Here is a 17,574-nt window from a genome sequence, read left to right on the forward strand (position 1 = left end):
GACACCCAGTGAGCTTTCTTCACCTTATTACAGGTGTGACAGTGAAGTACACAGTTATTTGTGCTGAATAACAACGATCTAGTTAAGGTTTTTACATCCTTTCTCATCCTTAAAAACACTCAACGCTCTTCTTCGTACCTCTCTGTGTCTGTCGCGGTCCTTGCTCTTCTCTCTGACCCAGTCGATGGTGTTGAAGTCTTCGTAGGTGCCCAATCCAGGCAGCGGGTCCTCTAGTGGGTCCACAAGTTTACTGGGGCCGTTACCGTTCATACCAGCTGCTCTGCTGCTGCTGCTGCTACTGCTACTGTACTCCTCATAACCTCCTGGGAGGGAAGGACAGGGAGCGAGAGGGAGAGAAAGGGGGAAGAGAGTGAAAGGCATCGGAGAGGCACGTTAACATTCTCACATACAAACACCAGCATCTTGCTTTCTACCACATTATTGACTGGTCATTTTATGCATTTTGCGCTGCTGTTTTCTGCCATGTTGTGTTTTGGAGTTATTCAAATTCTATTATTTAAATATTTTGTTTGGATGTTTTTTGTGGTCAGAAGAGGTCATACTTCCACATAGTTAGAAAGAAAACCAGAAAGGTACATTAACAGAATGAAGACAAGGATGTGAACTCCTTCACACACGGAGCGGTACAGAACTCCAGCAGTGTTTCCCACACGTATACTTTATTTGTTTTGATCTACTACAATACCAGGCCCAGTGTGAACTGATATCAGCATATTTCAACATATACTCTAAGTAACATCTACTCTGATATCTAGAATCTGCAGCCCTGCAGTGTTCATTGCACCACATAATACAAGTGTTGAGCAACATACAACTGATTTTACTTTACTTTGAGCCTTAGAAGTGGGGATAAAAATGTTTGTCCTAAGTGTGGTGCAAGGGGAAAATTTCATTCATGTAAGATCATATTGGGCTCCAAATCCTATTAAAGCATCCTCTGGAGTAGTAGTAGTAGTAGTAGTAGTAGTAGTAGTTGCTCTGTCTAGTACAAAGTGTTGGATGGAGACATGGACCAACTGACTTTACACATACACGCACGCACAAGCCTTGAGAAAGTGCTGGCAGTAGCAAACCCACTATTTTTGCTGACTATTGTTACTGAGCAAAGAAAATGGGAAGAACAATGCACAAAACAGAAGCAGAAAATGTGTGTTGTAACCTACTGTTGTAATAGTGATAATGCTACTCTTGACAACACTGTATTAATGAGTGTTTGAGGCAAAGACACACAAAGCTAGTATTAGTTCGATTTCAGCTGCATTCTCTCAAGTGGTCCACGAGTACGTGGCAGCATCTGAGCTACAGTCTGTAACAATTATCAGACAGCAGCAACCAATCAAAAACAGCTTCTGACGGAAAAAGGAAATGACACAGGAAGTCAAGCCCATTCTGATTAATGCTGTATGTAAGCAACCAACAACAGATTTGAGACTTGAGACGAGTTATTATAGGAACCAAAACAATCATTTGAGCCAAAATAAAATGTGTTTTCACTCGAGTATTAATTGAAGACATAATACAAATGTAAATAATGGAGGTGGTGCTTCCTGTCTGTGTGGGAAGATTAATGAGCTTGTTCTGAGAAAAGCGCTGATACTGAGAGAAGAAACTGACAGGGCTCTATAGGCAAACGTACATGCTGGACAAAAACACAGTGAGTTAGGCAAGTAACAATGACTTTAACAATATTTCATCTCATATTTCAGAAAGAAAAATGCCACACAGTTATTGTCTTTGTTATAGTGCTGGAGTAAAGTCTGCATTTCAGCAAAACAAGAACATTCAAACAACGAGAAAATATAAACGGCTGTTCACATTCAGGATTCCTTCACATTTTCCATTATATGATGCTAAAATCTTAATCTACGTCATCTTTGTTTCACAAACACCAGCCACATTTCCAACATGACACTGAGGGAGGAGAACACTTGTATCCATTAAACAAAAGGAGCATTTATACACCTGAGCTGACAAGTTAAACAGGTTTTCAACGTCAATTAGCTCTCCCTGGGTGAATTAAATAAATGCTCTCCCTCTCTGCCATTGAGATACCAACAAACTAGAATACATAACTTTAAAAACTTTTAGAAAATGTACAGCATCTTTAAAAAGGAAAAAACAAGCTGAAAGTACTGCTGAAAAAACAGCTACTGGGAATACATGTGTACATTTACAGTAGTGCTTCATTTTGTTCTTATTTCTGCAGATTAGCTGGCTAAACATAAACAAGGTTCCATAATTATGATATATTTCAATGGCAGCTAAAGCTAAGTTGATATAAGCAATCTATGGCATCAGCTGTGAATTTTGAGGAAACAACATATGTGTGATCATAGTACAAGTACAACCTACAGCTTATCACACATAGGAGTTGTTTCTATAAATTAGAAGAAGCCAGGGAAGTCAGAGTGCACCAAAAAGCAAAATAAAGTAGTACCAGTTCCCCATGAATTAACTTTTAAACAAAAAATTGTATATATGTAAGTATATCTACACACTTGTGTGCCCAGTACAACCTTAGTCGTGTACTGCAGCAGCTGGGGGTTGAAGTGCTTTGCTCACAGGCACAATGACAGAATCTAGTGTGACTTTAGGTGACAAAAAATGTTTATTTCTTCTGTCAGGTCATCCGGTCTTTGTTATAAAACTCTTATGCAACACATCACCATCTAAGAGGTTTCAAGACAGGAGTCAGCTGATGGTAATGAGAACTATAATGTAACTAGAACCAGGTGTTAGCGAGAATACTGTGGAGGGAAGACTACTGTAACAATCATTTTATTAGCACAAATAAAAAAGAAAAAAATGGTTTAAATTAAAAGGAAGCAAAACTATTTGTTGTACTGCTGGCATATTAAAGCTCATTTACCTTCCCTACCTTCTTACCTAGCAGTGGCAGTATAAATAAAATCTTCTATCACAGTATAAGTAATCTTTTTTATCATGATATCAGTATATACCATGATATCATACATTTTCTTGAAATTGAAAAATAAATTGGTTAGATTTCCGTTTTCCAGCTTCGGACAATAGGAGTACATGTTATTATTCATAAAGTAAATAACTTAAGACAACTTAAACAGAAGAAATTAGGCATAAAGCCAGCTAAAACCTGTCTTACTAAATGTTATTGCTATGATAAGTCCTTGTGTGTCCTTTTCTATATAGGGCGGATTTGTCCCATTAAAAACTCAACAACTGTGACTGACCTTCGCACCTTACTCATAATAGCTGAATGAGTCTCAGTAAAGCATTGAAAATACGATCACATAACAAACAACAAACACAAGAAGAAGAGAATAACACGAGTACATGAATGGAATTCATCAGTATCAGTTGCTGCAGACCTCTGTTTCAAATACACCGACTTAAACAGCTGTATACACACACCAAGCACCAAAAAGGTCTATTTCTCTCATGCAAGCTGCAGTACAGAAACATTAACCTCGTGACTCAGTGCCTGATGGGTCATAAAACGGTCTTAATGATTAAACTCCACCGTGTTCAAGTTAAAGGTATCAGCAAAAACACAACAAAGGCGAATTCAATTTAATAATTTTATGCATTTAACACAATTTAAATGCATGTAAAAGTAGACACAGGAGACACAGACACACGTAGAGGTAGCTGCAGTGAAGGTGTTGAGGAAGTACATACAACTTGTTACTCAAGCATGCAAGCAACAAGAGATGACGACAGCCCTTCCATGAATCATAACTGCATATAAAACTCACATTTATGACAGCGTGGGAGCAGAGTGCAAACAGCAAAAATAAAAATCTGAGCTGCAAACAAAGCGCTCCTGCAAAGTCTTCCTGAGTCCCAAACTCACCATTTTCAACCAGAACCTCCTCATCCAGCTGCTTAGTCCAGAACTCCCAGTCCATCTCTCATTCCTGGCCCCCAGACAACCCAAACTGAGTACCCACAGTCAGTGTGACAGCTCAAACTGGAAATCTCTTCCCTCCTCTGAACTCCTCTAGGAAGTGGACTCCAGCAGAGCAATCCCTCACTGGCCAGAAAGCTGAGCAATGATGGGCTAATCTGTCTGGGAAGTAGATGATGATTTCCTGAACTTTTTATAGGTCCTGAGCGCTTATGAGCTCCCTGATTGGCTGGTTTACTGCGTAAAGATGAGGTCATTTGTGTTTATAAGGTCTTGACCTTTTGAATCCTGTGGCACCCTGATAGTTGTCAGGAAGAAAGGCTGTGTGATACACAGTACTGTGCAACAGGGTCGGGTTGTGGGTATATTTATTTTCAATTCAGTCCATTCTGGGAGTGCAGTCCTTTTGAATATCAAATACTGAAAAGCTCTTGGCTGGTTTATATGCAAAAATGAACAGAACCTAACCCTGCTATGACCTCAGAAGAAGTGTGTTACCTCACTTCCTCTCACACAAAAGGTCTGAGTTAGACCTCCATGAGATATACGGTGCTGTGTATTTAAAGCAGATAGGGCTAAACCACGATCAAATTCTTTTGGCGGTGGGGACTGCTTACATTGAAAGGTTGGGACCAGACTGTGGCAACTATTTTACCCCTTACTTTCTGTCTGAGGGCTTTACTTTCTTGGAGAAATTGTCAAAAGCCAAAAGCTGCAGTTGTAATGTTGCAGAGCAGAAAAGGCATTTATGCAATGAAAGAATGATGTGATTTGACTTGGGCTTTGAGACACAAATTAATGAAACTGGTTCTTTCCTTTAACTGCAGAAAGTAGAAGGGGGTTTCTGGCACAACTTTGCCTACTTGCAAGGTGCATGGAGAAGGAAAAACAGTCTTAAAGGGTCAAAACTCCAGCCACACTTGTAGTATTGACAGTAGCTTTACTATGAGATGTTTCAGCATATGGCCGTGGATGACCCTGGTGAACGCCACAAGCCTGAAAATGTGTCGGCCTCACAATATTGTTGTTCTTACAAGTTAACAGGAACATCAAATGAAGCGGAAGTAAAAGGGTCAAGCAAGTTTCCTCCAAAGTTTCAATCAAGCATGTTAATAATTGATTAAAAAAAAATTTTTTTTAAATCTTTTAATAAGCATCCATCTGCTTTCTATAGATTGTCCAGTGCAAGGAGCTGAAGCCTATCCCACCATGCACAGACTGAGAGGCAGCGTACACCTAGGACAGGATGCCAGTCTGTCACAAGGTTCACGGACAAACATGGGCATGCAAATGGACAACTGGGAGTCTCTAAAAAGACAGCGCTAATATGGTGGTGCTGTGAAACATGTGGCACAAGAACAACCGCACACACAAGAATCCTGTCTACAACTTAAAATGCCAAAAGCAGAACAATCCCAGCTAGATTTCGGTTTGCAGTGCAAACAGAGTCCCTGGAGCAGCTCGTTTCCAGCCAGGGATGTCATGCTGAGCCCAGCACTCACTCTGTGGCTGTGTGTCCTGAGGGGACAGAACAGACTATGATCTTACATTTTCACACAATATAACTACACACCCACCCTTAATTCTTTACAGAAAACTCTGGAAAATTCAACACACTCTCTTTGTCATATGACCGCAGCTCTGTCGGCCAAAACTTACACAGTATGTTATCTATTGCGGAATGATTTGCACACACACGCATAAAAAAAGGCTGACAGAAAGATAGACACACACACACAGTCTCCAGTGAGGGTTTGAACCTTGAACTCCTGAGGTCTGGTTGCCATGGGAATTGCCGTCTCATGTGACCCCCATGACGCTTGGCGACTACAAACATGCATCTCTGGAACATGCTAATGTTGTGGATCGTCATTACTTTGCCAAGCCCAAGATTTTAAATCATATTTACTGGGTCAGAGGAAATTGAATAAAGAAGGAATGTGCGTCTCTGCAGCTGATTCAATTAATTTTCATGTCTGCAAGATACATTTTTCAACGTGCTGAAAGAAACCTTAAATGAGGATATGATGTTGCAACTGTCCTGCTGGAAAACTTCACAGAAACCTGACTCAGATGTTACAGGAAAGGAAGCATTTCTGAAGAATTTTTATCAAGTCGGGATTTCCTTTCACTGATGTTTTGTTGGACTGATGTTAAAAACTTTAATACAGAAAAAATTTATTTAAGTTCAAACTTTATTTTGTAGCCATTCATCACAGCTATCTGCAGTGTTTTGTACAGCCAGGAGCCAAATGTCTCTTGGCTGGGTTTAAAAACTTAAATACTTTTAAAAGTACTGACTGAAACATGTGCCAGCATTAAGTATCAACAACTGTCAAGTCCTGAAATTTGGCATCGACTGCTTGATCAGATTCTTAGGCTTGTTTACATATTCTTTGATCAGATATTTCTAAAACAGAAAACATTTCTAATTCTCATTTTATTTAGGCAACAGTCTTTTTTACCTACTGAGCCAATAAGTAGTTTGTCATACTATGGTATGGTTACCGAAATTCAGGTATCGTATTACTACTGATATAGATCATGTTCAAACTAGAACAAAACAATTAGTTGATTAATCTATTAGCCAATTGGAAAAAAAATATGTATTAGCAACTATTTGGATAGTTGCATTTTCAAGCAAAAATCTCTAAACATTTTTTGGTTCCCGCTTCTCACTGAGAAGCTAGATGATCTCCGTAACAAAAAGTTTATGCATGATGTTTTATCGCAAACAAAACTTCAATGGCATAATGTAACAATAAAAGCTCAAGGTTGATGACTGTGACTCATTCAGTGTTTGAGTCACACCTTTTAAAAGGTTAGGTGAGCATGAGTATGACCACAGGGCTGCTACTTGAATGAATAACACCTTTTTCTTTGCTATTAAGGGATGTCACTATATATTAATGCACTTTCAGAGCACTTAAGCTCTCATTGAACCAGTGGATCATCTTGGGATTTAACAGTAAGTCTTTGGTTGTACTGGTAGCTCCCAACTCTATGAATGCGAAGAAGGGCATTGCTGGAAAAAGGGAGCAAATCAGCAAATCCCTTCTTCCTTGCATGGGTGAGGGAAGAGTTTTTACTACTACAGAGGCAAAGCCGTGACAGATTGACATCTGTTATGAGATTCACAGTTTACAAAATGTCCCAGGATGACCTTTACTCGACCCGCTTTCTGCAGAAGTCGGTGTAAGGAAACAGTTCTGATAATCACAGTAAATGTTTCATTTTACAGCTTGTTGGTCTCCTCTTAAACTCCCGAAATCTGCTCTTACTATTCCTAGCGTCAAAAATGGTTGCCCTTCCCTTTATTCATCTGACCATTCACTCATCTCTTTCCTATTTTCTCACTTTTCCTGTTTCACACAGTTGCCACATGTGACCTTGTGGAGTAAACACTGTGAAATAAAAAAAAAAGCTCCACACAGTCAGACACAGAGTACCCAAAGCTGTGACTCATTCCCTGTTGATCATTATATCTGGCTGACAGCCTGACTAAGAGAGTCCACTGCCTACAACAGCAGCACTGACAGGATGTAATATCAATTTAACTAGCAATAAAAATATTATTGGCAACAATGATAATCTTCATTTGTACAATACTGGTGATAAAGCAACGGGAATGGATTTAAACAAATTAAATACCAAGCAGAAAAAAGAGCAAGCAAACCAAGAAACATTAAAAATTCCTCAGAAAACCAAGAAAAGAAACAAACATGGAGGCCAGTTTACTGTATTTCACAAATTCCCTCAATACAAAAACACATCTCTGAACCATAAAATATCATCTGCTAGTGTTTCTACATTAAGTTGGTATAAAATATATTACTGTAGTACTGTGTGTTTGACTGTTCTTCACTTAATTTTGCTTTGTGCTTTGTCATCTTGGTAGGGAATTCCCATCTCTTCATCACACTTTCTCTGCTTCCTCTTGTTAAAAACATATTACTACAATGGCAGGGGTTAAGTGGTGTCAAGAGTCAACACTTGTAGATGTTGATCGGGTCAAATATTTTCAGAAAATGATGGGGACAATAAAAGCAGTGCAGAAAATCAGTTTAGATAGTTAGGTATGAGACAACAGTCAGATGCTGGTAAACAGTGTCTGCACAGTTTTAGTCTGAATGCATTTTTTTTGTTATCCTTTACTTTCTGCCTTTTTGTTCCTTAAAAACAAAAATAACACACACACTGCAAAGCCAGACGGCAAGGACAAATGCTCACTTCCTTAATGGAAGCAAAGGATTTCATGGGAAATGTGGTCTTTTGTTTGATAAACTCAAAATGCTCCATACATCTGATCCCTAAACGTTAGCTGAGTGATTGTTATGATGACAATGTTACTGAAGCAGCCTTTATTTATCCAGGAGACATAAATAACATCCTGCTTCACACTGCAAATACACTCCAAAAGGGGCATTTGGAGCATGACTTCTTTGCTCAAGAACACCTTTCTTTTCCACTAGCTGTTTACAGAAGGATCAGAGTACCTTGATATTAATCGCAAGCCAGTATCTGGACTAGCAACCCCTCCTATGACCAAACTCTCTTCTCTAAACATTGGAGGCTAATGAGTCCCTGAGCAACAGTTCACACAAGGCTAAACGATTACAACCGCACTAAGAATGGCTTTTAAGAAGACTTGGCAATAAGTTCAAGTGCGCGCTAATAAGCAGTTAGGGAACCCAACGGCACTTTGCACTGTTTCAAGAGGGAAAGAAAGGGAGGAAGTGCGAGTTGAAATACTAAAAAGGTAGGAAATAAAATGCAAGCTAACATGATGTTAATCTAAAAGGGTCACAAAAGGCTGTTTCATGCGTTCACCTGTTTAGGATACAACCTGGAGTTTACTCACTCTACAAGCAACATCTGCCATCACAGATAAAGCCACCATTTTTTGCCGTCGTCCCAAACTTTAATAATCGACTCTGGAAGGTGGAGGGTGAAATTAACCCGGCCTTGCAACAGAAAACCTCCTGATTTCCCCGGAGCCTGACACACAATTATATAATAAGTCTGAGGCAAAGCACTACTGTCAGACGTAAACCTTGCAACTCTAGTTTTGCTGATACTTGTGTTTCTACTTGAACCAAATCCCCCCCCCCACACACACTCTCTCTGGGTTATGATTTTCTTTCACAAACCACTGTGTAATTTTAAAAATACATGGTTGTCAGGTTAGAAACAAGGCTGTGTTTCTTCTATCCCCCAAAAAAGCTGACATAGTGGAAAACACATGGTTCAACCCAACAGAAGCTACATCCATTGAGGGAAAATCTCGTCTCCAGACTCGCTTCCTGTTGGCACAGACTTATCTCTCGGTTTCAACTAGTGGGGAGGACATAATGTTGGTGAGATCACAGTGACATCAGTAGTAACCAGGCAGCTGATATCACTGTCTGACACTGCTTTTTCCTAAATCAAAATCATTTGTGGTCATGTTTTTAATGGACTGACTTGTCCTGAAAGTTAGAAGTGATCTTCTTTCTGGTCTTATTTTGGAAAATATTTAAATGAAGAGAAGGACAGATTTTAAGCAGTGTCATGATGGCATCAGCAATGACCAGGTGTTTCTCAAATTGATCAGGAAGAGTCTTGAAGTTACACTAGTGAAGAGGAAGCACTACAATATTTACACTTCTATCTTTTCAACAGCTGAAGCTGTTCATCCATGTAAGAAACAATTTAGACTCTCAGGATGTTTGTATTAAAAAAACAACTGGAAGAACAGACTGCATCTGCAGTAAGTCTTGGTATCTTTCTGTTTAGACGAGGGAAGGAAGACCCATAAAAATAATGTGATAAGACATTATTAGCAGTTAGCAGTTGGTTTATATCTATAGCTAACATTAGCGTAAACTTAAAACATTTTCTCATGCTTTATTGTTTAGCTAACTTCTGGAAGAACGTGCTTCAATCCTGCATCTGCAAAAAAAAAAATCCTGCTGTGTTTTTAAGGAATCGCTTTGATGAGAACTTAAGTAAGATTTAAACTTCTCCACTGCACAAATTGACCATAATTTATCTGCAGAAGGTTAATAGGATTGTTAATCAATTCCAATGGCTCAGTAATAACCTTGCCAGGAGCTGCAGGCTTTTAAAACAAAGGCCAAAAACGTCTTTTCTCAAGCCAAAAATGCAAATTACCAAACTGTCTTTATCTCTTCCTTAGATTACATGCAAATACATAAATTTATGACTAGACGTTTCTGTTGGATCTCTGCTCTAATTAGCTAACTTGAAGCATCTCCACAGTGAATTGCTGAGGTCTTAAAATGACGTCAAGATGACAAGAGCAAAGCAGTCCTTAATTATTAATGCGAGATAAATCTCCTCTCTGTGCGATAAAAGTTATTAGGAGTTTGTTGTACTAAAAAAAAAGATAGTCACTGACGTAAAGACGACATTGTCAGTAACCGGGCAGCACTCGTGCAGAAACAGTACGTACAGATGTCACAGACTAGAGGAGCTCCCATACAAACACTAATAGTACTATAACTCACTTTAATGGTTGTTTTTATGTTCTGATGTGAAGTCATACCAAAACATATTAAAACAAGTTGATACAGTATGTTTCTAAGTGTCTGTGTGTGAGAGAGAGACAGAGAGAGCATGTAGTAACCGATTATTCAGATGTATGACCGCAACTCCCTGCACCCAGTGCTTACAGATATAACTTATCAGTAGACAACTACGACAGGGCACTAACAGACACTGGACTGTGAAAATGAGCTCTTCTCACATGTTGTTTCTGTCATTAATGCTTAAATATTCTACCATGAAAAACACTGTACACTTCCATCATCTAAAAACAATGCTTAAAAGGTGGGGAATGCGATTCTAATCCAATACACATCTTTTTGTCAACTTCAGCGAATATCTCCTCACGGTCCGCTAGCTGTCCGTTCAGTGTGTGCGCTGGAAAATAATCCGATGTCTGTACACAGCTCTGGCTCTGTAAATGGGAAACAAACAAAGTGGCTCGGACCGAGCCGCACAACACTATTCCAGCCATGATTTGTGCATCAGGTGACGTTAAATGACTTGCCCACGGACATTCAGCTTACTCTCTAGTTTGCCAAGATATGCTGTTGTTGTGATGTTAGCTATAGTAGCAGGAGAGTTGTGAGTATCGCTGTCTGGAGCTGCTGTGCTGGCTCTGGGAAACATCTCGTCCTCTCTGGCTGTTAGCTTCGCAGCAGCAACTGTAGGGACAGTTTGCTAACCCACAACCTAGCCGACGTTAGTTACATTACTTGCTGTGTCATGGTAATTGTCATGGTATTGGATTTCTCCAGAATCGCATACCTCACCTTTAAGGAATACTCTGAGAACAATAAATAAGACATACTAATAATGTGAGATAACAACTCTGCAGAAATTCTACAAGTCATTATATCCTGTGCCATGAATCACAACCTCAGGTCCCTTGCAGCTCTATAGTTGACTACTAATAGCCACAAACCTTAACAGAGGAAGTCTCAAGTCCTTCAGTTCAAACAAAACATCTGCAGGTTCAAACGGAGCCAAGTTTTATGATGTTTAAAGAAATCTTTATTGCTACCTAGAAGCGAATTTGACCAATTCAAACAAGTGGGCCATTACTGAGTAACAGTTCTTGGGATTTAAAAGTGGTAGTAAAATATAGTATATTACCTAAGATAGTAGGATAATTAAAAATATAAGATAGATAGTTAAGATGTTTATGATTATACTTTGAATTTGATTGAATTGTTTTGTATTGGAGAGGACTTTGTATAAACCCTTTGGCTTCTTTCCTCCCCTGCACATACTGTATCTATCAGTGCTCTACTATTGTACAACAAATAAAGACTAAAGGACAAGTTATTGTTTACACACACACTAAGTCCAGTTGTGTTTTGTAAAGGCAAAACAGCATGTACTGTAAAATTAACCCTGTTATGCATTTATTTATAAGATGATATACTGTGCAAACAAACCTGTCACTGCAAGGATCAAAAATTACACCGCAGGATGTAAGATTTGACTTTTTTAGACAATGGAGAGCAGACAGGAAATGAGGGGATATAAAATGCAACAAAGATCCCAAGCTGGAGTTGAACCAGGGATGTCGCAATTACATGGTCAGTGTCTTAACCCTGTAGGTCACCCCAGATTTGACTTTTAGATAGCTTAATTCATGAGTTTTCCTGACTTCTAGGGGCTGGTAGACACTCCTAATGTCCTCACAGGATTTAATTGTGTCTGCTTGAGTTGTTTAATGAACTTAAAACTGTTTTAACATTTGAATGAACATATATTAAGATTTCTACAAGGTCTTGACGCCCATTTTAAGATGTTTTTGATAGCACCCCCAATACTTTTCTTGCAACATTTGTAAAACCACAGGAATATTTCTATATCTATGTTTGCATACTATCCTGAACTGGCTTCGAAAGACAACTTCTTCATCCAAAAATGTTATCCTTCAGTGAAAACCCCTCATCCAGCTGTACCTGGACCTGATCTTAAAACAATATGTGTGCAGTAAGTTACCTGAGCTGAGCGGGGGGACGTCATCCGTGGAGGAAAAGTCCAGTGTGGCTCCTGCAATGTCCACCATATCGTCATCATCATCTTCACTGGGGTGATGAAGGCCGTCAAAGCTTCCGGCGCTGTATCCGTTGTTTTCCATCCCTTCAAATCCTGTTTACAACACAATAAGAGCTGCGAGAGTCCGTTAATCAAACAGCGACAGCCTCAGGGATTTAACATTACAGCACGTACATCAGCTTTTACCTCGGTCGGCTGCATATTTTCGATTCAAGCTCGCCCAAAACTGAGACATTATCACCGAAAGACAGCGGCTAAAATGACCAGCCTCCTTATTCCAACCTCAGCTGTATTTCATAAAACAAATTCTGGGAAGTGTTGATGTTGCTCTTGAGAAACAGCCGATTGGGACACCCGCAGCCGGTCCTATCGCCCGGCTCATCACACACAGTAAAGACAGCGCGTCTCCAGTTACAGGCAAGTTTTCATTTCCGCTTTTTTCTTAGCCTATTCTTCCTATAACTTTGTAGTTAGAGCTGAAACCAGCAGAACAAACGCCTCACAGTTTAGAAAACATATTGCGGCCGACGAAAAGCAGATTATTAGCCTAGCTTAAGCTTGCGACGAGGACCAACCTAGCGTTATCTAACAAACTGACAAAATCTAACCGTTGAGCTAACTTAGTTAAACGTTACCGCGCTTAGCCCGCTTCCATTTAACCTACGCGTAGTTTTCTAAATAAAGAAAGAAGATGCTAAATTAAGGCCTGACTTTACCTGTGGAGCGAGAAAGCAGCCGTGCAGTTCCGTGAAGAAGTCTTGTGACTGTGATTTGCCCCGCCGCCGTCTTCTACTGTAGGCTGCTTATGTCAACGTTAGTCAATGTAAACTTAACGCTCCGCAGCGGCTGTCCCGTGAAAATACTGCGTCATTCTCCGCCCCAAAAGAGACTGTTTTAAAACGCGGGAGGTGTACTGAAGGAGACCATAGTAGACCGATATCTTGATTGGATACCACAAATAACAAAATAGTGTGAAATTGTCCGCAGTACGTGTTGTTTTTGTCACTTAAAACTGAAAACGCCAAGACGCGTCAAGTTAGCTAAAATTAGCTACAACTTCCGTTCAGGAAGTTGGTGATGCTACCGTACGGAGTCATCACATTTTACGATTTTATAGTCAGAGCTTAATCATGTCTTCATTTTGCATTATATAATATCTAAATATGTGTTCTGTACATTACATTTAATCGTTCCTCCTTTTTGCGAGACGTCAAAATGTGCTGCAAAATGTGTTTTAATGTGAAGGGCAAATCACTCCATTTCCGGTTTACTTGCCCTATCACAGCTGCCTTGACACGATCATCTGCACGCCAGGAAAACCAGTCAAGTCAAGAGCAATCGTCACTTCTCCAATTGGGTCAGTGGAGCAGTTCGACTAATCGGTCATCAATATTACTCTCTGCCCATTAACTAATGTTATTTTCTGTGTATAATGTTTAATATGTAGCTGTTGTATTCTGAATATAATCCATATTTAGCAGCACATGTTACTACTGTTGGTTACCAGCCAAAACATTGCATTTGGGGTTCAGTGCCTTGCTCAGTAGCCCCTTAGTAGGACCAGTTTAGGGAGAAGAATGAGCCAAAAAGTTGATTCATACATGAACCTTAGATATGTTATATATATTTAAATCCCCCTCTCACCCCGTGGGGTGGTATGTGTCATCCTCAAGCCCTGGTCCTGGGAGTTTGAAGGTTCTGCACAGCATCTTAGCTTTTCCTATGACTGCACTCTTCTGGACAGAGATTTCAGATGTTGTACCTGGAATCTGCCACCTGGAGCCACTCATATTGCATGTAGTCTATAAGTATATTTGTTATATATTATATTATATTATATATTATATATTTTGTTATATATATTTTGTTCTTGTTTAGACAAAACGGGCTGATTAGATTTGGAATAAGCCAAAACTTTGAATACAGGGTTTAATAAAAAAAAATTGGGTTTAGTGCTGAAAAGTTTGTGAAATTTAATGCTCAGGAGGGAAGGGTCTCTGTGTGCCCAAATTAAGTGTGGTATTTTACGACTACATCTGGAAACCAACTAGACATTTTGTTGGTATTTACGTACAAGATAGGCTTTGTCGGTTATGTGAGTTAAATGAAACATGTTGAAGTAATGAAACACACTTTTGCATTGCATGACCATTGAGGGGAAAATGCCAAACGTTTGAATTTATATGTGCTGTTATTGTGTGTCATGTTGGATGTCATCTCATGTGGTACGGACCATTTCAATAGGATTCAAAATAGTTATAGGGCGACACCTTGTGGCCATCTTTAAAAAATGAATCAGGGCTCCTTTTGAGGAAAAGTGGAGCATTTAATGGAGAAGATTAAGTTTACTGTGTGTGTGTGTGTGTGTGTGTGTGTGTGTGTGTGTGTGTGTGTGTGTGTGTGTGTGTGTGTGTGTGTGTGCAGACAGCAGGGCACAATAGTGGAATGTCACACTTATGTACATGCACTGTACTTAAATACAAATTTGAGGTACTTATACTTTACTTGAGTATTTCCATTTTATGCAACTTTATACTTCTACTCCACTACATCTCAGAGGCAAATATTATACTTTTTATTACCATATATCTCCAAATTTGGTGATTTTGAATGTTTGTGATAAACTGAAGGATGAAGTGTTCCTTTATGGGTTGAATTCTCCTACTTCTTAAGATAAATAAACTTTCAACACACTTGTAGTGGAGTATTTTCACAGTGTGGTATGCCACTGGCAAGGCATTATGACATCCTGGTTTATGTCTATAGCTCTGATTAATTATTGCTACCTCTTTTCCTTCTTTACTTCCCATGATGTCTTGTTTCTCGCAGCCCACCTCCCACTCATTCATCATCTTCTTTTTCTCCACTCCACCACTCTGCTCCTTGCAGACCAACATAAACATGTCTCCACTGTGCCTCCCACGGTGTTTCTTGTCTTAGTGGGCCTGTTTCTTTTCACTTCCTTCTCTTTCCTTAATATAAACTCAATCATTCAAGTTCTTTTTTTTTAAGTGACCTTGCAATAATTCAATCTGTCTTTCTATCTGCTCCCTTCATCATTTTTAACTCATTTATACCTTCATTCCTCTTTTTACACGCTGAGTTGCTTTATTTCTTCTCACGTTCTTAGATGTGGGTCACTTCGCCCTCTGCACTCATTCACGCCCCCATGTTTCGTCTTCCATCCTTTTCCTCTTTTTCCAGCTCTCCTTACATTCCCACCAGTCCTCTGTTCTTTAATCTGGGTCAGGCAGAAGAATGCACTCCCTCGCATCCCCTAAAACACAGTTTCTTCACTTTTACGACAGCTGTTTTCTTTATTATTTCCACAGAACAGCAACCCCCAGCTCTCTCTGAGGCCAAACGTGTCCACCTAAAACGCTGTTCTCTCCGTCTGGCTTTCATTTTTTATTAATGGCTCCAGTACCACTCAGTTGAAAGATCCACATATGTTATCATCTAAAATAACATAATACCAACTCGTCCCGGAGGACGACGGGAAACTATTTCAGGGTAGGTTGTAAAAATAAAAATAAAAATACATTTCTCATACCAAAAAGGCTTTTATCATGTTTTTGATACTGAAAAATGCCTGTTTCTTTTAAAGTAAATATAAATATAATTAATAAATATTTGCAGTTCCCCAGATTCCTCCCAACAATTGATTAATAGTCTTTTGCTGGCATCACACATTACGGAGGCCCGTTCTTGCCAAGAAAACAACATAAAAACAGGTGAAAAGGTAGGAGTAATAAAGATATTAATGGTAAGTAAAAATAAAGAGATGCTATGTCAACATTTTTGCTTATCCTGTGCACGGTTATCCCAGCTCTTCGAACTGTGGGATTAAACCCGAGAACATGCAAACTCTACAAACCAACATCCAGCCAGCTGGTGGATTCAAACCCAGGATTTTCTTGCTGTGAGGCAAGAAAAAAAACACAAACTAAAATATGAAATAATAAATCAAAATGTTTACTTAATGGTGGAAGTTTATAATTCTATAATAACATTTGACTTATATTTTCTAATTTAAAAACTCATATTTTTTACTTACGATCTCATAACTGTGAGTTTTACATTGTAAGTCAAAACTTGAATCTCATAATTCCGTCATAGAAAATAAAAAATGTGCCTATATCATAATTTTAACACAGAAAGTAAAAATGTCAACTTACTGCCACATAATTTTTTATATCAAAAAAAGTACCAATCTTGATTTAATATCTTATCATTTTGACAGAAAGTAAAAATTGTGACTTACAACCTCATCTCAGTTCCAAATTCACATATGTACAACATATGACACCCTCTATCTTAAGACCTGTGATTTGGATAAATTTAGGAACATTTAACAGGAAAAAAGGAGACGAATAAGAAGAAGAAGAAGACGAGAAGTATATAAGTCTGAAGTTAGTAAGTCAAAATTGTGACCATTTTAATTTTTTCCTGGCAGGCATGGGCTTCCATACAAACGAGTCCCAAGGACAATCTTAGCGTATTGGAGGCACCGTTTCTGGAAGTACTTTTATTTAGTCTTGTTACTGTAATTGCACAACTTTATGTAGTGATACTTTTTAAGGTATTTTAGTTTAGGTCAGTGGTGTTACTTTTTTTGAGGTTGTTCACTACATATTGACATACAGATTGTGTTGTGTCTAGTTTGACTTTACTACAAGTTGTGCACTTTATTTTGTGGTTTCCACTTTTTCATATAAAAATTTAAAAAGTTTGAATTCTAGTCTTGTTATTAGAGCCACATGTAAAACTCCAACTGATATTTTTCTTTCTAAATTTACACTTCTGAGCTTTTTTAAAACACTTTTATTGCTGTAGCACTTCCACTTAATTCAAACAGTCTCCATCCACCACTGCTGTTTTGATTTGTTGATTTATAATCTCTGGTTTGAGACTTTAATTGGCTCTCTGGCCTCCTGCTGATCGGTCCCCACACCACAGGATCATCAATATGTTTTAATGAGCTCTTCCTTTAGAGCTCGACTGCACACTGAACACACCCCCCAACCTACAGAACTTGAAGCACTAACTAACTTCCCTTAAATGAGTCTCTTCGCCACATCTCTCGG

At 38.9% G+C, this 17,574-nt stretch overlaps 1 protein-coding gene across 5 annotated transcripts in view; it reads right to left on the bottom strand.

The window, feature by feature from the left end:
* clcn5b (chloride channel, voltage-sensitive 5b) overlaps positions 1-13,530 on the bottom strand; it is a 32,309-nt gene extending 18,779 nt beyond the window's left edge. The window contains exons 1-3 of one of the 5 annotated variants that reach the window (XM_044184747.1): positions 13,204-13,530; positions 12,431-12,601; positions 139-323 (exon numbers count right to left, since the gene is read on the bottom strand). In XM_044184747.1, coding sequence (XP_044040682.1) covers positions 139-323; positions 12,431-12,569 — 324 coding nt within the window. In that variant the 5' untranslated portion in view covers positions 12,570-12,601; positions 13,204-13,530. Of the gene's footprint in view, positions 1-138; positions 324-3,853; positions 4,055-12,430; positions 12,602-12,673; positions 12,899-13,203 lie in introns of those variants that run through there. The other 4 variants (XM_044184748.1, XM_044184746.1, XM_044184749.1 and 1 more) reach the window with 4 other exon arrangements.
* Positions 13,531-17,574: the final 4,044 nt, after the last annotated feature.

This window comes from Siniperca chuatsi, linkage group LG22 (assembly GCF_020085105.1).
Source record: "Siniperca chuatsi isolate FFG_IHB_CAS linkage group LG22, ASM2008510v1, whole genome shotgun sequence".
NCBI classification, from domain to species: domain Eukaryota; kingdom Metazoa; phylum Chordata; class Actinopteri; order Centrarchiformes; family Sinipercidae; genus Siniperca; species Siniperca chuatsi.